Source organism: Canis lupus, chromosome 9, assembly GCF_003254725.2.
Source record: "Canis lupus dingo isolate Sandy chromosome 9, ASM325472v2, whole genome shotgun sequence".
NCBI classification, from domain to species: Eukaryota; Metazoa; Chordata; class Mammalia; order Carnivora; family Canidae; genus Canis; species Canis lupus.
The window spans coordinates 26,465,855-26,491,085 of record NC_064251.1 but is presented as its reverse complement, the minus strand read 5'-3'; the positions used below and the strand labels follow the sequence as shown (position 1 = coordinate 26,491,085).

The following is a 25,231-nucleotide window of genomic DNA, read 5'->3' as shown; positions in this document are numbered from 1 at the left end:
ATGTGGGACTTGATCCCGGGACTCCAGGATCACGCCGAGCCACCCAGGGATCCAGAGGGGAGTTTTAACCAACATAAATACTCTTTTCAATATGCTCTTCTAGGAGTTGGGCTCATCTTTGCCTGTTTCTCATGATGCTGGAGGACACCAAAAAGCCAATCATGTCCTAAGATTCCTGAGACTCACAGATTTTTGTTCTCTTCTTTGTTATCTGGGATCCCTGGGGACGTCACAGTGGTGGAAAGGGCTAACCAGGGGTTCCCAATGGTGGAAACATTGAAACTAATAGTAAATGAAATCACGTCAAGCTTCCTGCATTGTGCACACAGCAGGTACTCAACGACTGTTCCCTTCCACTTCCCAGTTTTGCTTAAGAAGAGTTAAGAAAGTTGCCCTGCTCCTCTCCAGATGGAGATGTACCTACCCGGGATGGGAACCGTGTGCAGGGGCATCACCTCCACCCCATGGATCGGGTACCCAAAGGGGAGGTTGGGCTGAGCCAGCAGCGGCGGTGGACGGGGCAACCCTTCTCTGCAGGGAACAGAACCAGAACTGTTAGCAGCTGCTGTCTGGTGCCTCCCTGATTAGTCCTGAAAGCGGTACCTGTGCCCAGAGCTCTGTGCTGCCAACGGGGAGAAATCGAAAGTACATTGTCCAGTTCACCCCTCCATTCCCTCCCCCCTTTATTCCTGCCCCTCCCTGCAGCTTTGAATTCCACAGAGGAATTGAGGCAGTTGACAACAAAGCACCTACAAAATTAAAAATGCAACCAGTGAAAAAGAAGAAACAAAACAATCAGATTACAGGGCCAACCCAGTGCAGTAGCCCAATGCCAGGGTCACACGTGAACTTCCCAGTAGTCAGGGTATAAAGTGTTGGACAATCAGTACTCTGGTCTTATTATCAATAGGACAAAGCAAACAACTTGGGAGGCAAATAAACCTTTTCCTAGCATTGAACTCAAGAAAGAAGAAGGAAAGGAAAGGATAGGAAAGGAAAAAGGAAAGGAAAGGGGAAAGGAAAGAAGGAAAGGAAAGGAAAGGAAAGGAAAGGAAAGGAAAGGAAAGGAAAGGAAAGGAAAGGAAAGGAAAGGAAAGGAAAGGAAAGAAGGAAAGGAAAGGAGAAAGAAAGAAAGAAAGAAAGAAAATATATCCCAAGAACGTGATTTGTTGCCTTGATATTTTCAGAGCAAACACAGTGACGATTTTCATATGGTTTTGTTGTTATAACAACCTCAGTCAAGGGCAGCACTTAACAAGTCAGTGAGATTGATTCTTTGCAAGACTAAGATAATGTGGTTGAAATGCAGCCTTCGGGAATCCAGCGTAGCCAAGGGTATCATTTAGATCACCTGGAAGACAGATTAGACTACTGTAGTGAATATTTATGAGAATGCAAAAGAGAAAATTTAAAAATGGAAAATTATGTAAACAGGCAATTAACAGAAGTACAAATGGCTAATACATATATGAAACGTGCTCAGCTTCAAAATTAGTCAGGGAAATGCAACTTTAAAAACAATGAACTAGAGGTGCTGGGCTGGCTCAGTCAGTAGAACCTGTGACTCTTGATCTTGGGATCAAAAGTTTGAGCCCACGTCGGGAGGACAGATTGTTTAAAATAAAATCTTTAAAAACAAAAACAACAAAATGCGTTTTTCATGAATGTTTTAAAATGTAATGATAGGGAGTGTTGGTTCAGTAAGGGGTATCTAAGGTATTACCCTTACCCACTCGTCATGAAAATGTGAATTAATATAGGTCCTCTTGAATGCAATTTGCCAGTATTTACTAAAAGTAGAAATAAAGGGCACTTGGGTGGCTCAGTCGGTTAAGTGTCTGCCTTCAGCTCAAGTTGTGGTCCCAGGGTCCTGGGATCGAGCCCCGAGTCAGGTTCCCTGCTTGGCTGGGGAGCCTACTTCTCCCTCTTCCTCTGCCTGATACTCCCCCTGCTTGTGCGCTCCCCCTCTCATGCGCTCTCTCTCTCTGCCAAATACATAATATCTTCAAAAAATAAAAAAGATAAAAGTAGATACAAGCATATCCTAAGTGAGCAATTCAAATGCTAGTTAAGGGGAGAAACACCTGCCTGTGTAAACAACCACATGCATAAGGAGGCTCATTTCAGCACTGTTTGAAATGAACATCCTTATACACATCCTAATGAAATAAGAATGTAAATATAATGTAATATTATTATTATAAATTATGTAAGTGGAATAATGAAAATTTCCCCCAAATCTGAATATCATTCAATAGGAGAATAAGGGCAGCCCTGGTGGCTCAGTGGTTTAGCCTCGCCTTCGGCCCGCAGCGTCATCCTGGAGACCTGGGATCCAGTCCTGTGTTGGGCTCCCTGCATGGAGCCTGCTTCTCCCTCTGCCTGTGTCTCTGCCTCTCTCTCTCTGAGTCTCTCATGAATAGATAAATAAAATCTTTAAAAAAAAAATGTATTTGATGAGGGGCACCTGGGTGGCTCAGTTAAGCATCTGACTCTCCATTTTGGCTCAGGTCATGATCTCAGGGTTGTGAGGTTGAGCCCCATGTCAAGCTCTGGGCTAAGCATGGAGCCTGCTTAGGATTGTCTCTCTCCCTCCTCTTCTGCCCCTCTCCTCTTTTGCCCCCCCTCACTCACTCATGCACACTCTCTAAAACAAAAACAAGGGGCCCCTGGGTGGCTCAGTCAGTTAAGTGTCTGCCTTCAGCTCAGGTCATGATCTCACAGTTCTGGGATCTAGCTCCAGGACCAGCTCCCTGCTCAGTGGGGAGCCTGCTTCTCCCTCTCCATCTGCCTCTCCCCCTACTCATGCTTTCTCTCTCTCTCAAATAAATAAATAAAATCTAAAATAAAAATAAAACAAAAACCTTAAAAAAACATACTGAATTCTGGAGTGATTTGTTCTTATGGTACCAATTACATTAAAAATATACACACAGATGGGTGAAACAGGTGAAGGGGATAAAGAGTATACTTATCAGGAGGAGCACCTAATCATGTATAGAATTGTTGAATCACTACACCTGCAACTAGTAGAACAGTGTATGTTAATTAGGCAGAATTAAAATAAAATTTAAAAATACACACAGGGCAGCCCCGGTGGCTTAGCAGTTTAGCGCCGCCTTCAGCACAGCGCGTGATCCTGGAGACCCGGGATCGAGTCCCACATCGGTCTCCCGGAGTGGAGCCTGCTTCTCCTTCTGCCTGTGTCTCTGCCTCTCTCTCTACATCTCTCATGAATAAATAATAAAATCTTAAAAAAACAAAAATAAAAAAATAAAAATACACTCAAAACCCCAGTAGTATATGTTTATGTGGATATACATATATATGAATATGCAAGTGATTATGTGAGTTCATCTGTGTGTATAGCAATATAGAGGACAGTCTGGAATTATATATACCAAACTCCTAAGGGCAGATTGTGTTGGTGAGGGATCATATCATATAAAGAAGGGAAGCAAGAAGAATTGAGGGAGTTGGTTCAAGTGGATTGTTTTTAAAGATTTTATTTATTTATTTGACAGAAAGTGCACAAGCAGGGGGAGTGGCAGGCAGAGGGAGAGGGAGAAGCAGGCTCAATCCTAGGACCTGGGATCATGACGTAAGCAGAAGGCAGATGTTTAACTGTCTGAGCCACCCAGGCAGGCACCCCCAAGTGGATTTTTTGTAAAGAGCATTCTCCATGTATGATTTTTTTTTATTTTTCAAAGATTTTTATTTATTTATTCATGAGAGACACAAAGAGAGAGCAGAGATGTAGGCAGAGGGAGAAGCAGGCTCCCTGCAGGGAGCCTGATGTGGGACTAGATCCCGGGACCCCAGGATCACACCCTGGGCCAGAGGCAGATGCCCAAACACTGAGCCACCCAGGTGTCCCCATGTACTACTTTTTAAGTGAAGTATAATATGAAGATAATCAGACTCAAATGAATCAGAGCTCTCACCCAATATCAAGCTCCACTAATGATTTCAAGGATACAGACAATTATGTGGCTCAGGCAGGACACACAGAGCATTCCAGGTGGATCCCCTGTCATGCCTTCCCACATTAGACAGGTACTCTCTGGCAGAGGATAATAGGCATGATCTCCAAATGGGGTTTTGCTGGATTGCCTCACATAGCGGAGAACATGTAAGTTAGAAGTCATCTCCATTTTATACCTTCGGAGAGTTGTACAGCTTAGGTGACATTCGCCAGGGGCTGAAGATTCTGGGTTATTTATTCTATGCAATGGGCTGAAGTGGGGACAAAGAGACCAAGAAAATCCCATTCCTGGAGGGGGAGAACCCAGACTGAGACACCAATAACTAGAATACTAGGTCATCTGTTCAGTAACAGAAATGAGGCCAGCTCTGAATGCCACCTTCTTGAACATTCCTTTTGTAATTCTCAGAATTGGAAGCTGCTCTCCCCACTGAGACCTAGTGCAGCATTCCCCCTGGCTAGTGTTGTAACACTGAGCTTTGGGCCGAACGCCTGTATTCCACAGTGTGCTGGACACCTTCTGTGGGCCACCGAGCACCTGCAGTCCCGCCGCATTGGGCTGGGGGCTCTCTGTGTAATCATGGCAGCAGCAGGGATGGGGAGGAGGTGGGTGGAAGGGACGCAGAGAGGGCGCACTGCCTCTACCCGCTCTGTTCCTCTGGGAGGTCCCTGGGAGCAGGATCTAGATAGGCTCTATCTTTGTACCTAACTTGACACCTTGCCCAGAGTAGGCATTCCATGTGTTTCTTGGGCTGAGAAAGATTTGAGGCACTGGTGGGAGCTGAGCATCTTCTTCCCTGGCCACTGCCAGGATGACAAGAGACCCAGTTCACATCAGTGATTATGACTGGGATTTGTTTGTTCTTGTACCTGTGTTGCCACCTACAATCTTCCTGCAATCTCCCTGCCTCCTCTATACTTTTCTATGTATTCTTCACTGAAAAGCTAGAGTGATATTTTACAAAAGTATCTCAGATAAGCACTTGCCATTTTTAAAAGCCATTCAATTCTTGGAGCACCTGGGTGGCTCAGTTGTCTGGGCATCCAACTCTTGATTTTGGCTCAGGTCATGGTCTTGGGATTGTGAGATGGGCCCTGCGTCGGGCTCCAAGCTCAGTGGGGAGTCTCCTTGACATTCTCTCTCTCCTTTTCCCTCTGCCCCCCTCTTCATTAGTGTGCATGCGCATACACCCTAAATACATAAATAAATAAAATCTTTTTTTTTTAAAGATTTTATTTATTTATTCATAAGAGACAGAGAGAGAGAGGCAGAGACACAGGCAGGGGGAGAAGCCGGTTCCATGCAGGGATCCCGATGTGAGACTTGATCCTGGGGCTCCAGGATCACGCCCTGGGCCAAAGGCAGGCGCTAAACCACTGAGCCACCCAGGGGACCCCCTCATCTAAGGTTCTGATGAGGTTTCAATACCTTTCCTACAAACACCCTTTTGATACAAGCCCATCAGAATCAATCGCTGATCTTTTCAACCAACAATACTGGCCGATACACTCCAAGTGTGTGATTCTGGGCTCTGCACATAGCAGAGGGGGAAAGTATGTTCTTAACAATGAATTAGTGGCACACCCTTGGTGACACTACAAAATCACTTGCTGTGAAGGCCTGGGTGCATTGAGGCTGTGCCACCAATACCCCACTGACATCCCAGACTATTTTCATTCCTTTGTTTTCTTCTTACTATGAAAGGTTCCAGACATGCAAAGTTTGATAAATGTTTACCTATGGACCATTTTCCTCGGTTCTCTCTCCTTGCTTTATTCCTAACAGTTCCCACCAGGGATCCCTGCAAGAGAGGAATTCTTTCCTGTTTTCTTGGGACTCATACCCTCAGGACATGGTAAAGAAAGCTTTTGCTCTACCCCAGGACCCAAGAGCCCTCATGGCCTCCATTACCTCCTCTGAAAGTGTTCAAATTCAGCCTGTCTCCTTGCTTTTACTGCAGGGAGCTCACTGTGGCCATAGGCATCCTGAAAATTATAGCTTCTCTTCTGTTTGGTAGCTTCGCATTTGCACTGGTTTTTTGGGAACAGCCTAAAAAAAACAGAAAAGGCCTGTGAACATGGAGCTGGTGGGTGGGCTGGTGGGTGAGAGAGAACCTGTGGTCTAACCAGTGCATGATTCACCCCGAGAATCTCCTTTCCATATACACACCTGTCCTACCTGGGAGGAGATTCTGGAATCCCAGAAATACAAGGAGGGGAGGGGGATGGACAAGGGGAAGAAGGCCCCTTCTCTGGAATTACTCCCTGCACCAAATGTCTTTAAGCTGGAGTCATGTGAATACCAGTGGCGTCTGGGCCCCTCCAGTGGGGACAGGAAGGCAGCAGCATCTTTCTTAGAGTTTTAGCCAACATGCCATCTATAGTTTTTTTTTTAATATTTTATTTATTCATAGAGACACAGAGAGAGAGAGAGAGACAGAGACACAGGCAGAGGGAGAAGCAGGCTCCATGCAGAGAGCCTGACATGGGACTCGATCCAGGGTCTCCAGGATCACACCCTGGGCTGCAGGCAGCGCTAAACCGCTGCCCCACTGGGGCTGCCCTGCCATCTATAGTTTTAAGGGACTTTGCTGGGTGCTGTAGAGAACAGACTGCATCTTGCAGACCAAACCTGTCCCGGGTCCGACAGTTTGGATCACTTTAACAACAAGCACGGACTGAGGAAGGCAAGGCAACTGGCTGTAAAATGGGCACAGGAGGGCACAGTAAACCACAGAAGGAGCGAGGGAGACATGGGACCAACATGGAATAACCTTAATCTCACCAGATTCCATCATAGGTAAAGAGGTTCTTGAGATGTTCCTCAGGTAGAAGCTTCGGTGTCTGGTCATTCAGAGCAGAATGCGGGAGCTCTGGCATGATGCTATTGAATTCCACACTTCTGAACATAAATACAACAATGCCAAGTCCTAAGACTAAAACTGATATCTTGAGGAGCCACAGAAACTCAGACCTGTTGGAACATAAAAGAACAAATTCCGGGATCCCTGGGTGGCGCAGCGGTTTGGCACCTGCCTTTGGCCCAGGGCACGATCCTGGAGACCCGGGATCGAATCCCACATCGGGTTCCTGGTGCATGGAGCCTGCTTCTCCCTCTGCCTATGTCTCTGCCTCTCTCTCTCTCTGACTATCATAAATAAATAAAAAAAAAAAAAAAAAAAAAAAAAAAAAGAACAAATTCCATTAAAATCTTTTTTCTTGATCACATAATAAGTGATGTAATTATATAATATATGTGGAAATAACAACTTGAGGAAAAATGTGAAACCTTATATCTTATACTACTTACTAAAATTGATTTCTGATTTTAAAAAAGAGTAAAGGTATGCCTGGGTTGTTCAGGGGTTTAGAGCCTGCCTTCGGCCCAGGGCATGATCCTGGAGTCCCAGAATCAAGACCCGTATCGGGCTCCCTGTGAGGAATCTGCTTCTCCCTCTGCCTGTGTCTCTGTCTCTCTCTTTCTGTGTCTCTCATGAGTAAATAAATAAATAATATATTTTTTAAATTAAAAAAATAGAAAAGAGTAAAGAGGGGCACCTAGGTGGCTCAGTTGGTTAAGGGTCTGCCTTCAGCTGAGATCATGATCTCAGGGTCCTGATGGAGCCCAGCATTGGGCTCCCTGCTCAGCGGGTAGTCTGCTTCTCCCTCTCCTTCTATCTTTGCTCCCGACTCATGCTCTCTCTCTCTCTCAAATAAATAAATAAAATCTTTAAAAAAATTGCAAGGCAAAGAATGTGCAAAAACATCCCAAGGGGGAGAAAAAAGAAAGTAAGTTTTGCAATATTTATGTCAGCATAGTTGAATTCAAGGCCAGAAAAATGTATTAAATAGGACAAAAAAGATCACTTACAATGAGCAAATACATGACCCACAAAACAGATGTAGTGGTCATGAACTTTATCCACTAAATAATAGCATTAAAGTACAGAAAGCTGGGCCCCTGGGTGGCTGAGTCGTTTAAGCATCTGACTCTCGATCTCAGCTCAGGTCTTGATCTCAGTGATTTCAAGCCCCATATTGGGTGCCACGCTGGGAGTGGAGCCTACTTCAAAAAAAAAAAAAAAATCACAGAAAGAAAAAAGAAGGACAGAAGGATTACAAATACAAAGATAGTCATAGATTCCAACATTCTCACATCTAACACCTAACATTCTCACATCTCAGTGCTTCACAAATCAAGTTTCAAAAATATATAAAGCAGTAGAGCAACTAAATGATATAATTCATATTCTGTTAAAGAGCTCTTAGGAAACTTACAAAAAGTGGCCATGCAAAGAAAACTGTAATCAAGTAGAAATAGTTCAGATCATGTACTCTGTGCAATCAAAATGTAACCTAATGGGGGATCCCTGGGTGGCGCAGCGGTTTAGCGCCTGCCTTTGGCCCAGGGTGCGATCCTGAAGTCCTGGGATCGAGTCCCACGTTGGGCTCCTGGCATGGAGCCTGCTTCTCCCTCCTCCTGTGTCTCTGCCTCTCTCTCTCTCTCTGTCCATCATAAATAAATAAATAAATCTTTAAAAAAAAATGTAACCTAATGAAAAGCTCCCTTCCCCAACAACATGGAAATTTTAGAAAAACTTTCCAAAGCAGCTCAAGAGCATCAGAACAAGAATATAAAGATAATAAAGACACTACATTCCAGAACTATGTAACACACTAAAACTGTCCTGAAAGGAGAATTTGAAGTTTTAAATACCAATTTCTAATCACGAGGCATAAAGTTAATAAATTAAGCAACCGAAGAAACTTGAAGAAAGGACAAAAAAAACAAATCTAAAGAAAGCAGAAACAAGAACGTAATAACAATTCAAGGAGAAAGTGGTGAATTTGAGAAACCTAAAATGGAATAATTACTAAATCTAAGCAGTGAGTGGACAACTTTTGTGATACCTGCCTAGTTTCTAGCCCCCCCTTTTTAAGATTTATTTATCTATCTATCTATCTATCTATCTATCTATTTATTTATTTATTTATTTATTTATTTATTTATTTATTTGAGAGAGAACCAGAGAGCATAAGCAGGGGGAAGAGCAGAGGGAGGGGGGAGAGGCGGGCTCCCCAACAAGCAGGGAGCCTGACATGCGGCTCCATCCCATGACCCTAGAATCATGACCTGAGCTGAAGGCAGATGCTTAACTGACTGAACCACCCAGGCGCCCCTATAACCTTTCTTCTGTAAGACTTTTCTCCTGACCCACGAAGGTGACACCTAGGATCCTAGCTTCTTTGCACAGTACTCCCCTGGCCTTGTTATGGTAGATTGGACCAAGAGTGAACACCTTGTCTGAGCTGAGCCAATCAACCACAATTTCTTCCCCAGGAATCTGAAATCAGATCAGGTTATCCTGGACCCCTGAACAATGTTCATGTCATGAACATGAGATGACATTGAGCCCCACATCATGTTCCACATATTCCACTCAGCATGGAGTCTGCTTGGGATTCTCTCTCCCTCTCCCTCTGCCCCTCCCACTTGTTCTCTCTCTTTCTTTAAAATAAATCTTTAAAAAATCAAATCAAATTAAATCCATGAATCTAATGATACTTCAAAGGAAAAATTTAAGAGGTACATTTTTTAAAAAGATTTTTATGTATTTAATTGAGAGAGAGAGAGTAGAGGCAGAAGGAGAGAATCTCAAGCAGACTCCCCACTGAGTCTGGAGCCTGATGCAGGGCTCAATCTCATGACCCTGAGATCATGACCTGAGCTGAAACCAAGAGTCTGACACTTAATTAACTGAGCCACCCAGGAGCCCCAAGAGGTGCATTTTTAATTATAGAAAAATTCCAGGCAGATACAGAAAATAAAGAAAATAGTGAAATGAAGCTCCAGGTACACATCACCCATCTTCCACTCATGGACAAAATGGATTTAAAAAAAAATTTTTTTTAAAGATTTTATTTATTCATTCATAAGAATACACGGAGAGGAGAGAGCAAGAGAAAGAGAGGCAGAGACACAGGCAGAAGGAGAAGCAGTCTCCATGCAGGGAGCCCGACATGGGACTCGATCCCGGGTCTCCAGGGTCAGGCCCTGGGCCAACGGCGGCGCTAAACCGCTGAGCCACCCGGGCTGCCCGACAAAATGGATTTTTTAAAAAGATTTTATTTATAGGACACCTGGGTGGCTCAGCAGTTGAGCATCTGTCTTTGGCTGGAGGGCCTGATCCCGGGATCCAGGGATCGAGTCCTCCACTGGGCTCCTCATGGGGAGCCTGCTTCTCCTTCTGCGTCTCTGCTTCTCTCTCTATGTCTCTTATGAACAACAACAACAAAAAAAATCTAAAAAAAAAAAAAAAAAAAAAAAGCTTCTTTTGTGAGCTCACAGTAGCAGCAGCCAAGAATACAAGAATAACAATCTTTCATACACACGTCTACCAACTCTCTTTGTGGTTGTCCTCCAGAAAATGGATGCTTCTGGATTCTTGTAAGTTCCAATTCATTCACTTGTGCCAAGGCTGGTTTGTGACTTTCTCTGGTCCTTTTTTGAGCCTTTACTTCTCTGGCTTGTCCCCCAGGTGTGCCAATTCCAATAATAAATTTCTCATTCTCTAATATTCATAGTAGTTCTGTTTCCTTGACTGAGGCTTGGCGGATACAGAATTTCTTCCAAACATCACCCCTGCCACACATGCACACAATACTGCTATCACAACTAAACGTTGAACATTCTTTAATACTATCAAATGTCCACAGGGTTTGTTTGTTTGTTTAGATTTTATTTATTTATTCATGAGAGACACACACAGAGAGGCAGAGACATAGGAAGAGGGAGGAGAAGCAGGCTCCATGCAGGGAGCCTGATGTGGGACTCTATCCTGGAACTCCTGGATCATGCCCTGAGCAGAAGGCACTCAACTGCTGAGCCACTCAGGTGTTACTGTCCACAGGGTTTAAATCTCCCCATTGCCCTTTTTTTTTTTTTTTTTTTTAAGGATAAAATCAAGATCCAAAGAAGGTCCATACATTGACTGACATGTCTCCTGCTTAGGAGACCTTTTAATACATAGGTTTCCCTGCCTTTTATTTTTCTTGCAACTTAACTTGTTGAAGAATCCGTGTTGTTTATCCTATACAATCTAGGTTTTCCATAACTGAATTTATCAGGCCCCTGGAGTCATGTTCCTTTGTCCCCTCTTTTTCTATAAATTTGTAGTTAGATCAAGAGGCTTGTCAGATTCCAGCTTGCCTTTCTGAGAAAATTACTTCATAGGTAGGTGATGGTGTGTGCCCCTCCATCAAAGAGGCAGGGCACAGAATATCTCATCATCTCTTTTTGGGGGATATTAGCAGCCATTCAATGATGATTGCCTGACTTAGTGGTTCTTGATATTTTTGCTCTTAGGACTACTTTACCATTTTATTTATTTATTTATTTATTTATTTATTTATTTATTTATTTATAAGATTTTATTTATTCATGACAGAGAGAGAGGCAGAGACGCAGGCAGAGGGAGAAACAGGCTCCCTGCAGGGAGTCCGAAGTGGGACTCAATCCCAGGATCCCAGGATCCCAGGATCCCAGGATCACGACCTGAGCCAAAGGCAGATGCTCAACCCCTGAGCCACTCAGGTACCCCTCCACTGTATTTATTTGAGAGAGAGAGAGAGAGAGAAAGAGAGAGAGTGCACCAGTGGGGGGAAGGACAGAGGGAGAGAGAGAATCCCAAGTAGATGCTGTGCTGAGTGCAGAGTCCAACATGGAGCTTGATCTCACACTCTGAGATCACCAGCTAAGCCAAAATCAAGATCCACCCGGGTGCCCCCACTTCACAATTTTAAAAATTCCTAAGGACCCCAAGAGCTTTGTTTCTGTGGTTTCATCTATCAATGCTTACCACTTTGGAAATTAAATTAGAAAAAATTTTAAGTATTTACTCACTTAACAGAATAATGAACCAAATACATGTTAACATATTTTTGCAAAAAACTACATTTTTCAAAACAAAAAGAAGTGATAAGTATAACATTTTAAGATTTTTGCGTATCTTTGTAATGTCTAGCTTAATAGAAGAAAAATGAATTCTCATATTTGTTTATGCATTCAGTGTTTTACGTTGTTGGTTGGAGTATATGAAGGAAATACAGCCTCAGATATGTAGTTGGAAAAGAGAGAAATATTTTACTTTTTCAGATAATTGTGGCTATTCATCTCAATACACACCAAAAATCCAGACCAAAAATCCAGAAGTTTCTTAAAAGGTTAGTAATCATGATGTGGAACTTGAAACCGTATCAGTGATTGTTTTGTGCTCTGTTACATTAAAATCCATTGATCTAACTTGCACTTTGAATCGATCTTTTACTCATGTATGATTTTATAGCATTGTGCATTAGTCATATGGAAAATATTGGTGCTCTGAGTTATGCTGGGTCTTCCAAATGTTAATGCATTTCATTATGCAATGTCAAGAATCCACATTCATTAATATCAACACCAACCTCATTGGAGAAGTCTCTACATGTTGAGAAGCTGTCAAGCTCATTGAAACGGAAAGAAGTACAAAGTTCTAATTTTTTAATTAAAATTTTCTATTTTTAATAATTGTTGGCTCCAGGTAGAAGGTGTATGAGTACTCGTGGTAACTTTCTTTTTTTTTTTTTTTTTAAGATTTTATTTATTTATTCATGAGAGAGAGAGAGAGAAAGAGAGAGAGAGAGAGAGGGAGGGAGAGGCAGAGACACAGGCAGAGGGAGAAGCAGGGAACCCAATGTGGAACTTGATCCCGGGGCTCCAGGATCACACCCTGAGCTGAAGGCAGACACTCAACCATTGAGCCACTCAGGCATTCCCTCATGGTAACTTTCTTTCAAGTTTTCTTCAGTTGACAATTTTAAAAATAAGAGTTTGGGATTTATAAACGAAAACTCCTCAGGTAAGGAGTGGCTCAGTTGGTTAAGTGTCTGATTCTTGGGATCCCTGGGTGGCGCAGCGGTTTAGCGCCTGCCTTTGGCCCAGGGCAGGATCCTGGAGACCCGGGATCGAATCCCACATCGGGCTCCCAGTGCATGGAGCCTGCTTCTCCCTCTGCCTGTGTCTCTGCCTCTCTCTCTCTCTCTCTGTGTGGCTATCATAAATAAATAAAAATTAAAAAAAAAAAAGTATATTCTGAACATTAAAAAAAAAAAAAAAGTGTCTGATTCTTGGTTTCAGCTCAGGTCATGATCTCAGGGTCCTGGGATTGAGCCCAAGTTGGGCTCTGTGTTCAGCATGGAATCTGCTGGAGGTTCTCTCACTTCTGCTCCCTCTGCTCCTCCCCACCCTCCACATGCACACATGCTCTCCCTCAAAATAAAATAAAATCTGGGCAGCCCGGGTGGCTCAGCAGTTTAGCGCCGCCTTCAGCCCAGGTCCTGATCCTGGAGACCCAGGATCTAGTCCCATGTTGGGCTCCCTGCATGGAGCCTGCTTCTCCCTCTGCCTGTGTCTCTGCCTCTCTCTCTCTCTCTCTGTGTCTCTCATGAATAAATAAAAATTTTTTTTTAAAAATATTTTTTTTTGTTTTTGTTTGTTTGTTTTTAGAGATCTGAAGTGATTTCACTTTTATTTCCTTCACTTTAAGCCAATCATGAAATCTCACAGTGATTTCTGGGGTGGGGGCAGAAGGATGGTGGTATGTGGTATGTGGGGGCCCGAGGCCGGGCAGGCCAGGCAGGGCTCACTGAGGCAGCTGCAGGAGCACAGACTGCCCAGCCGGCAGGTAGGTGATGTTCCGAGAGCGTGACAGCTGGTACGCGATGTCCTCTGCAGCCTCCAGCTTGCGCAGCTCCATGAGGCCGTCGCCTGCTGTGGCGAGCGAGTTGGCCATCAGCTCAGCTGCCTGGAGCCGCCCTTGGCGGAGATGATGGCCTCCTTCTTCTGCTGCTCAGCCTTTTCCACCACAAATCTGGCTCTCTCTGCTTCCTGCTGAGCCACCTGTTTGGCTTCTACTGCTTCTGTGAACTCCTTCCCAAAGGTCAGATGCATCAAAGACACGTCATCCAGGATGAGCCCAAAGGTTGCTGCTCGCTCTGTTAGGTCATCGCTCACCTGTCTGGAGACCAGCTCTCTCTGGGTGATCAGTTCTCCAGCATCAAAGCGAGCCTGGTTCCAAAGAAGGGCAGAGGAGCCAGTCAGGATGATGACGAAGCAGAAAGGCCAGGAAAAGTACTGCATGCCACATGCCAACCTACCCACTGCCACACTCTTCCTGCCACCTATCTCTTAGGGTCTGGGCTCTAGGCTCCAGGCTGAGGCCCTGTCACTCACCACCACTGACTTGAGGATCTCTGTAGTGATAGACGGTAGCACCCGCTCATCATAGTCCTCCCCAATGCTGGTGAAGATGCGAGGAAGCTGGCTGGCCACTGGTCGGAAAAGGATGCGCAGGGTGATGTTGACATTCTGTAAATCTTTGCTACCAGTGATTACTGGTACATTTCGTGGTCGAGAGCAGCAATCAAAGATAATAGGCTTCTATACCCAAGGGATGAGAAAGTGAGTCCCTTCTCCTACCACAATGTCCTGTACTCCACGGAACCGGTCAAAGATGACAGCTCTGTGGCCAGCATCCACATTATACAAGGCAGAGTTCACCACTCCTCCTGCAACAGCTAAGGCCGGGCTGCACTTGCCAATGGACCCAAACACTTTGACAGCCATATCTCCTTCTGCTGGACCCACTCATACCTGCTTCCACTCCGACCTCCACATTAATTCCCCAGCCTAAATAAAGTCTTTTAAAAAATATTTTAAAAAATTCCTCAGGTAAAAATAAGTGGCTCCTTTAAGAACAGATGTATCCTTTCTTAACCTGGTACAGATTTACATTTCATTTTTTTGGATTTTTATTTTATTTTATTTTATTTTATTTTATTTTATTTTATTTTAAGTAGGCTCCATGCCCAGCATGGAGCCCAACTTGGGATTTGAACTCATGACCTTAAGATCAGGATCTAAGCTGAGATCAAGAGTAGGATGTTTATCCAACTGACACACCCAGGTGTTCCAAGATTTACATTTCAAACAAAAAATCAGTAAATGTTTAATGATGAAACACTGGAAAATTCTACTATAGCTAGGAACTTGTACCTACTGCTGGGGGCACCTGGGTGGCTCAGCCAGTTGAGCATCTGCCTTTGACTTAGGTCATGATCCTGGGATCTTGGGATCCAGCCCCACATTGGGCTCCCTGCTCAGCAGGAAGTCTGCTTCTCCCTCCCTCTGCCTCTCTGCTCACTCATGTTCTCTCTCTCTCTCTCTCTCTCAAATAAATAATATCTTTTTTTAAAAAAGAATATCCACTGCTATTATTTAACATTGTTATGAAAGTCCTAATCAGCCCAGTAAGATTAGCTTATGGGTTAAAAAAGATGTGTGACAGAAAGGGAAATAAAAGTATCATTATTTACAGATGAAATAATTGCGTACTTGAAAAACTATAATGTATTAAATGAAAAACTATTGGAAATAGTGAGATTGTAGTAGGTTGCAGGTAGCTAGGTGCAAAATAAATATTTCTCAAAAATAATCATTAGAGGGGCACCTGGTTGGCTCAGTTGGTAGAGTGTGCAACTCTTGATTTGGGGATTGTAAATTCAATCCCCACAATAGGTGTAGAGATTACTTAAAAATAAAATCTTTTCAAGAAAAAAATCAATAAAGGGATACCGGGGTGGCTCAGCAGTTGAGCATCTGCCTTCAGCTCAGGGCATGATCCGGGATCTGGGATGGAGTCCCACATCGGGCTCCTCACATGGAGCCTGATTCTCTCTCTGCCTATGTCTCTGCCTCTCTCTCTCTCTGTGTGTCTCTCATGAATAAATAAATAAAAATCTTTAAAAAAAGTTAATAAAAAATAAAAATAATTATTGTAGTTATCATCTAATGACCGACCACTCACTATGTTCTAAACCTCTGCTGAGAGCTTTGTGTGCATTATCGCACTTAATTCGCAGAACAACATAATGAGAGAGGTTGCATTACTCCACCCAGTGCCTAGCTGAGGCTGCAAGAGGAAAAGTAACTTTTTTTTTTTAAAGATTTTATTTATTTATTCATGAGAGACACAGAGACACAGGTAGAGGGAGAAGCAGGCTCCACGTGGGGAGCCCGATGTGGGACTCGATCCTGGGCCAAAGGCAGATGCCCAACCGCTGAGCCACCCAGGCGTCCCAGGAAAAGTAACTTGTGTAATCAGTGATGGATGCAGGAAACCAGACCACACTTCTAAAAGCTACACTAAGCAGTTTTCTAAATGCCAGTGACAATGGGTCAAACATAATGAAAGAAGAGATCTGGTTCCAATTAACAACATGAAAGTATAGAATACCCAGGCAAAGACGTGTGAGACCAGATATGGCAAAGACTCTGAAGGTGGCCCATGCGATCCTGGTCTCCTGGTCCTATCTGGATACTTGGGAAAATCCTGAAATCATGCAATCTTGAGTTGTGAATCTTCTTTAAATCTATTCCCATGCCAGAATCTTATCAACAACCAAGACAAAAAAAAAATGTTTTAAGATTTTTATTTTTTATTTTTTATTTTTTTAATTTTTATTTATTTATTTATGATAGTCACAGAGAGAGAGAGAGGCAGAGACACAGGCAGAGGGAGAAGCAGGCTCCATGCACCGGGAGCCCGATGTGGGATTCGATCCTGGGTCTCCAGGATCGCGCCTTGGGCCAAAGGCAGGCGCTAAACCGCTGCGCCACCCAGGGATCCCAAGATTTTTATTTTTAAGTCATCTCTACACACAACATGGGGCTGAAACCCATAAATGCCCAGATCAACAGTCATATGCTCTACCGACTGACCAGCTAGGCAGCCCAACATCCAAAAAATATAGAGGTTAAGTACCAAAATACCCAGCACAATACTTATATATTTTTAGTGTCTTATAGATTAAAATCTCAGGAACCATGAACACTCTCATCCGATGTGAACACTCATCCGTCAGCTTTATGCAACCGCTGATTTTTGTTGGATTTTAATCAAGTCTTACAGTGATTTTTTTTTTTTTTTTGCCTTTCTATAAATCTCATTTTGTGCTGTAATAGAAAACCTCTATTTGGGGCACTGGGTGGCTCAGTTGGTAAAGTGTCTGCCTTGGGCTCAGGTCATGATCTCTGGGTCCTGGGATCAAGCCCCAGGTCTGGCTCCCTTCTCAGCGGGGAGTCTACTTCTCCCTCTCCCTCTGCCCTTCCCCCTACTTGTCCTCTCTCTCTCAAATAAATAGATAAAAATCTTAAAAAAAAAAAAAAAGAAAACCTCCATTTGGAAACTCTGCATTGTAAAGAAGCACAACTGTAAAGTCTTCGGAAAAAAGTTGTACAGTTCATTGATTGTTTGCATATGGTGTGCAATTTAACTGCGAAAGCCTGAAAACAAATGAGAGGGCTCTTCATATTTTTAATAAAAGGTTGTTTTTGTCTTGTGCAGAACATGTAGAATATATCCTTTAACTTAGTAACTATTTTGTAAAAGGCAGTGATACTTTGTTATTGAAACTAAAATGAATTTTAAATTATAAAATTTCTGAACAACTCATAATTTTTATATACCTATCAGTTGTTCACCACTTTTTTTGAAGTGTGATATTTTTTCTTTTCTTCCCAATCTCTCCTTTAAAAAAAAGGAAGTGAGTTTCTACCAATGAATTGAGCAGAAGTCTAATATATAACAGGTTTCACCCACTCTTTGAAACGAGAGTGATCCTATGAGACCTTTCATAAGGCTTTGAAATGGTACAAAGCAAAGAGGCAATTACCATGAATGAATTTATACGGAAAAATTTTCAGTGTTCTCAGATCTCCAAACTACACTTAGGCTTTTTTGATACCTTAGGAACATCTTGCTAACGGATGCACAAAAGAAATGGAGATAATACAGGTGCTCGCATACAGTGCAAAGCTCCGTTGGCTTGATGTTGAGATGCTGAGTGTAGTTCCCAGGAAAGATGCTTGGTGGCGCCACTGTGGCTGCTCAGGGTGCGCGCCGCCTCTCTACAGAGGGCTTGCAAACCATATGGAGAGCGCTTTTTTTGCTTTTCACCCTTTTTTTCGCTTTTCATCTTTTTTCACAAAAGCAAAAATTCTCTTTGGATTTCTTTTCGTTAACAAAAGAGTAAGTACTAATGTAGGTCTTTCATCAAAGCCAGGTAGCATAACATGAACCTGCAAAAAACAGGAGATGGCCTGCGTATGCCTTCTGAGCTGTGTTACCTAATTTTTAGATACTTGATAATTTGTTTTATTATGGTAATTTTTGTTTTATTACTTGATAATCCGTTTATTAAAAAATTATATACGTTAATATTAGTTCAATTATATATTTCTGTTGTCTGGGAATGTATGTTACAGTTCTTTTTTTAAAGATTTACTTATTTATTTTTATTTATGATAGATACAGAGAGAGAGAAAGAGGCAGAGACACAGGAGGAGGGAGAAGCAGGCCCCATGCTGGGAGCTCAACGTGGGACTCCATCCCAGGACTCCAGGACCACGCCCTGGGCCAAAGGCAGGCGCCAAACCACTGAGCCACCCAGGGAACCTCCCCCACCCCTTTTTTTTAAAAGATTTTATTTATCCATTCATGCAAGACAGAGGCAGAAACATAGGCAGAGGGAGAAGCAGGCTCCCTACTGGGAGCCCATTGTGGAACTTGATCCCAGAACCCCGGGATCATGCCCTGGGCCAAAGGCAGACACTCAACCACTGAGCCACCCAGGTGCCCTATGTTATAGTTCTTTGGGAGAAATAATTTGTCTCATGTTCACCAGCTTGAAAAACCCTCGTGTGAGAGTTCAAATATCTAAATAAATATTGAAATGCATATATTATTTTAAAGATTTTATTTATTTATTCATGAGAGTCTCTCTGTGTCTCTCATGAATAAATAAGATCTTTAAAAAAAACAAAAACCAAAAAAAAAAAAAAATAAGATCTTTAAAAAAAACAAAAACCAAAAAAACTAAGACCTTATTGGATTGGATACACCCAGACTGCCCAACATGTCTTTTTTTTTTTAAAGATTTTTATTAGTTATTTATGAGACAGAGAGAGAGAGAGAGAGAGAGAGAGGCAGAGACACAGGCAGTGGGAGAAGCAGGCTCCACACAGGGAGCCCGATGTGGGACTCAATCCCGGGTCTTCAGGATCATGCCCTGGGCTGAAGGTGGCACTAAACCACTGAACCACCCAGGCTGCCCACCAACATATCTATTTAAAGTGTGTAGTCACAGAGTCACAGAAAAAAATATCTGAAATGATATACACCAAGTTGTTAATTATAGTCAATGTGAATAATCAGATTACAGTGAGGAATTTTTCAATCAACATGTTCTTTTTTCTTTTTTAAGATTTTATTTATTTGAGAAAGATAGAGAAAGATAGTGATGTACAGCTCAATCCCAGGACCCTGGGATCATGACTTGAGCCGAAGGCAGACGCTTAATCGACTGAGACACCCAGGTACTGCTAATCAAGATGTTCTTATATCAACATATTCCTATACTCTCTCTTACTTTTTGCAGTGATCAAGAATTAATTTTGTGGGGATGCCTGGGTAGACACACATGCAGAAAATTAGTGTTTACTTCTCTTACTCAGGTTGGGCCATGTGATCAGACCTCTCTCAACTTTGGGGTTCTGATTTACAGAACCTGGTTCCAGCTAGGGACAGCATTTGTGATGCAGTCACAAATAGGAACTGTTTGGTAGGAGATTACCAGTAAAATACTAAGCAGCTGAATTTTTATCCAGTAACGACAAGTGTTCTACAATGATGCAACTACACTGTTCGTGTCACTAAGTGGGAACTGCTTAAAATTATAATCCTACGAGTCTGCTATTCTGGTTGGAGCAAATTTGAAAAACATTCAAGAAATTGCCAAATGCAATTTATGAAGTCAGTGAGAGATAAGGAAATGAGTCAGTCATCTGGATCAGCTGGTGGCAACTTGTCCCTTCAAGTCAGGTGAAATAACTTAACCCTGCCAAGCAGTGCTCCTATGCCAGGTGCAGAACTTTGGGACCATGCAGAAACTGCAGGAGTGGCTTGGGATCTCTCTCTCTGTGATAAATAAATAAATAAATAAATAAATAAATAAATAAATAAATAAATAAAATCTTTTAAAAAATAAATAAAATATCTACTCAGTGAAACACACCACTGAAATAAAAATAGTAATATTGGACTACTGAAATGGTTCCTAACAAATAGGAGAGTAAAGATTTAATCTTAATTCACTAATGCAAAAAACTTTAAGACACCAATTAATAAGTGGACACAGAATATGAAAAATTGACCCAGGAAGAGGTATATCTACTGGCAAACACATAGGAAAATATTTGTTCTCACTGGAAGTTAATAATATTAAAATTAAAATAACTTTGAAATAGGATTTTATGCCTATTAACAACCAAATAAGTTCTGGTGAGATTTTAGGCAAAAGTGGTATATACACACTGCTTTTGCATACCATGGTTGGGAATTTGGGGTTGCAAATATCAGAAACCCATTCAAGTTATATACATAATAACTATGAATTACTATATACAATTGACAAAATAGAACAACACAGATTTAAACTGTGTGAGTCCACTTACATGCAGATTTTTCTCAATAAATATATTAGAAAATATTTTGGAGATCCGCCACAATTTGAAAAACTTGGAGACAAACTGTAGCTTAAAAATACCAAAAAAGTGGGACGCCTGGTTGGCTCAGTGGTTGAGCGCCTGCCTTTGGCTCAGGGCGTGATCCTGGAGTCCCAGGATTGAGTCCCACATCCGGCTTCCTGCATGGAGTCTGCTTCTCCCTCTGCCTGTGTCTCTGTCTCTCTCTGTGTGTCTCTCATGAATAAATAAATAAAATCTTAACAACAACAAAAAATACAAGAAGAGAAAAAAGAAGAGGTTAGGTATTCTTTAAGAATACATATATAACATATACATAGACTGTAGACATAGACACATCAACAGGAGACTACTAGTACTTAAGTTTTGGGGGAGTCAAAAGAGATACGTGGATTTTTCAAGGTGCAGGAGTTATGGGCAGGGGAGTCAGTGTGCATAATCCCTGTTTTGTTTCAGGATCAACTGTAATTCTATAGTAATAATGATTAATTGTTTCACAATATTATTAGGAGTACAAATAATATCAGCTCTATTTTCTTGAGCTCAATTAAAATTAGCTATACCCTATCCTTGCTGCAAGAGTCCAAAACCAGTCTCATGGAGTTTCCACTTCCTCTACTGGCTCATCTAAGAGCCTTACCGGCAAGAGGGCCTTCTGCCTCCAGTACGAGCAGGCTGAGCAATTCAGACCAACTTTCCCACTGTTGACAACTGGAACAGCTGAACCAAAAGCAAAACCAAAAACCTGTCTGCTTGAAGGACTCAGATGGCTACCAAGGTAGTGAATTACAGGGGGAGGATTGGACGATGGGTAATGGAGGCTAAGGAATGAGGTTGCTTTTCCTCTGATGTGTTTACCAATTCCTAAGGGGGCAGCTGAGAGGCTGAGCATGCTTTTCTCAGCCTTTTATGATTAGGGGAATAAATATTAGAGCCCAAGATCCACTACTGGTGGAGGTAGGGTTGGGGTTCCCAGGAGAATCCCTTCTCTTTGCTTTGGAGCTTCAGTGGACTACTCCAGGAAAAGGGGTAAAGCTGAAACAGGCTTGGCCGCTAGGCTGCCCAACATCTCTTGGGAATTGAACTGAGGCAATCACATTTTGCCAATGCTCCCGGAGTCTAGCAGAACCAAACATAAACTGTCATTTCTGGAGGCAGCCTACATCTCAGATTATTTCCACAAGCTATTTTGTAAAGACAATATTTAGCACATATGGAGATCACATTTTTAAAAAGATTTTATTTATTTATTCATGAGAGAAACAGAGAGAGAGGCAGAAACACAGGCAGAAGAAGAAGCAGGCTCCATGCAGGGAGCCTGACATGGGACTCGATCCCATGTCTCCAGGATCACGCCCTGGACTGAAAGCGGCACCAAACTGCTGAGCCACCCAGGCATCCTGGAGATCACATTTTTTAGATGAGGCAACACCCAGCTCAAACCAAACCAGACACGAGGCTTGATTTGGAATTCTCAGACATATTGTAAACTTAGTAGTATTGCAAAGCTGGAGAATTGTAAATTAATGATTTGAGTATTTCTTTTTTTTTTTAAGATTTTATTTATTTATTTATAGAAACAGAGAGAGAGGCAGAGACACAGGCAGAGGGAGAAGCAGGCACCATACAGAGAGCCTGACATGAGACTCGATCCCGGGTGTTCAGGATCACGCCCTGGGCAGCAGGCGGCGCTAAACCGCTGTGCCACTGGGGCTGCCCCCCCCTTTTAAGATTTTTTATATATTTATTCATGAGAGGCACAAAGAGAGAGGCAGAGACATAGGCTGAGAGAGAAGCAGGCTCCCTGCCCGATGTGGGACTCGATCCCAGATCCCGGGATCATGCCCTGGGCCAAAGGCAGATGCTCAATCGCTGAGCCACCCAGGCATCCCTTGAGTATTTCAACACAGAATTGAAGAGTACAAAAAAGACCCAGATGGAAATTTTTTTTTTTTTATGATAGTCACAGAGAGAGAGAGAGAGAGAGAGAGAGGCAGAGACACAGGCAGAGGGAGAAGCAGGCTCCATGCACCGAGAGCCCGATGTGGGATTCGATCCCGGGTCTCCAGGATCACGCCCTGGGCCAAAGGCAGGAGCTAACCCGCTGCGCCACCCAGGGATCCCCCAGATGGAAATTTTTGAAGTAAAAAATAAAATAACAGTTTTGATGGCTTAGTGGTTAAATTTAACAATTAGACAAGACTAGAAGACAAAGCAGAAGGCAACCACCAAAATGAAAGGTGGAAGAAGAAAGGATTTTCAATTACCTGAAAGGAGCACCTGGCTGGCTCAGTTAGTAGAGCATGTGACTCTTTTTTTTTTTTTTTTAAGATTTTATTTATTTATTCATGAGAGACACACACAGAGAGAGACAGGCAGAGGGAGAAGCAGGCTCCATGCAGGGAGCCCACGGTGGGACTGGAGCCCACGGTGGGACTCGATCCCAGGACTCCAGGATCATGCCCTGGGCGGAAGGCAGGCGCTAAACTGCTGAGCCACCCAGGCATCCCCCCGAGCATGTGACTCTTGATCTTAGGGTTGTGGGTTCAAGCCCTACATTGGATGTAGAGATTACTTAAAAAACCAAAATCTTCCTGAAAAATAAATAACTGGAAAGAAATAAGGATATAGAGGATGCAGCAAGTATAGGAGGAGAGGATGGAGTAGAGTAATATTTGAAGAAAAGATGGTTAAAAACGTTCAAAACTAATGAGAGACCTCATTGCATGCTTTCCAGAAGTTCTACAAGCCACAGGCAGGGAAATGTTAAAATAAATACACACCGAACGACATCAAAGCAAAAATGCCGAAAATTAAAGGAGACCAATCTTTTAAAAGCAGCCAGAGAAGAAAAGATTACGTTCAAAAGAGGTTGCTAGCTGACTTTCCCAGAGGATACATGGGAAGCCAGAGACATTGAAATACCTTCCGCACCAGAAAAAAAATTCAAGGATGAAGGTGAGACAACATTTTCAGACGAACAGCATTTGAAGGAACTTGTCACTAGCAAAGGAACAACAGCAAACACGCTGTCCTAGGTGGGAGGTCATAAGGAAAGGTTGAAGAGAAATCAAAATGGCAAATAAGTGGGTAAATCCAGGTAATTACTGACTACATAAAGTAATAATACTGTTTTGTATACCATAGAACCAAAAAAAAAAAAAAAAAAAAAGAAAGAAAAAGAAAAAGAAAAAAAGAGAAAGAAAAAGAAAGCAAAATAAGTCAGGAAAGGCAGTAAACAGATTAAAAGTATTTCGAAGTGTTTGCATTACCCAGGAAAAGGATTAAAAATACCATGTAATTTTATTTTATTTAAAGATTTTATTTATTTATTCATGAGAGACACACAGAGAGAGGCAGAGACATAGGCAGAGGGAGAAGCAGGCTCCCTGTGGGGAGTCCAGTATGGGACTTGATCCCCAGACCCCAGGATCACAACCTGAGCCAAAGGCAGACACCTAACCGCTGAGCTGCCCAGGCGTCCCTGAAGTAGATTTTATTTCATTTTTTAAAAGATTGTATTTATTCATGAGAGACACAGAGAGAGAGACAGAGAGAGGCAGAGACACAGGCAGAGGGAGAAGCAGGCTCCATGCAGGGAGCCCGACGTGGGACTTGATCCCGGGTCTCCAGGACCAGGCCCTGGGCTGAAGGCAGCGCTAAACCGCTGAGCAACCAGGGCTGCCCACCTGAAGTAGATTTTATTTTATTTTATTTTATTTTATTTTATTTTATTTTATTTTATTTTATTTATTTTATTTATTTTTGACAGTCACACACAGAGAGAGAGAGAGAGAGAGGCAGAGACACAGGCAGAGGGAGAAGCAGGCTCCATGCACCGGGAGCCCGAAGTGGGATTCGATCCTGGGTCTCCAGGATCGCGCCCTGGGCCAAAGGCAGGCGCTAAACCGCTGTGCCACCCAGGGATCCCCCTGAAGTAGATTTTAAAGACAAAAAAACCAAACCACAGATACTTCAAAGTTGTAAAATATTCAGTTCACAAGAAGAAATTCCTTTTCCTAATATCAGTGTCCCAAAATATATAAAAGAAAATACTGAAAGCATTACAAGAAAAAATAGACAAATCAACAATCACAGTGAGAGATTTTAACATACTATCCTCCCTAGCCATTAGAGCAAACAAACAAGAAATTAGCAACCATTCAGATTATATGAACCAATCATCAAACTTGATACAAAAAACATACAGAATATTACATGCAGAATACACATTCCTTTCATACATACACAAAACCTCATGAATGTTGGATCAGGAATGAAGTCTAAAATTTCAAAGAATTGGTGTTATTCTGTATGTTGGCAAATTGAACACCAATAAAAAATAAGTTTATTATTAAAAAAATAATAAAAAATAAAATAAAATTTCAAAGAATTGGGGGATCCCTGGGTGGCTCAGTGGTTTAGCGCCTGCCTTTGGCCCAGGGCGCAATCCTGGAGTCCCGGGATCGAGTCCTGCATCGGGCTCCCGACATGGAGCCTGCTTCTCCCTCTGCCTGTGTCTCTGCGCCCCCCCCCCCGTGTCTATCATAAATAAATAAATAAATAAATAAATAAATAAATAAATAAATAAATAAATAAATCTTTAA

The 25,231-nt window shown here is 42.5% G+C and overlaps 1 protein-coding gene and 1 pseudogene across 1 annotated transcript in view; both read right to left on the bottom strand.

Moving 5' to 3' along the window:
• The window catches only part of B4GALNT2 (beta-1,4-N-acetyl-galactosaminyltransferase 2), a 51,581-nt gene that overhangs the window by 20,919 nt on the left and 5,431 nt on the right, over positions 1 to 25,231 (bottom strand). Inside the window, exons 2-4 of the mRNA XM_035721157.2 lie at positions 6,771 to 6,959; positions 5,898 to 6,035; positions 425 to 531 (exon numbers count right to left, since the gene is read on the bottom strand). Of these exons, the coding sequence (XP_035577050.1) occupies positions 425 to 531; positions 5,898 to 6,035; positions 6,771 to 6,959 (434 nt within the window). The remainder of the gene's footprint in view (positions 1 to 424; positions 532 to 5,897; positions 6,036 to 6,770; positions 6,960 to 25,231) is intronic.
• LOC112655115 (prohibitin 1-like) lies at positions 13,625 to 14,688 on the bottom strand (annotated as a pseudogene).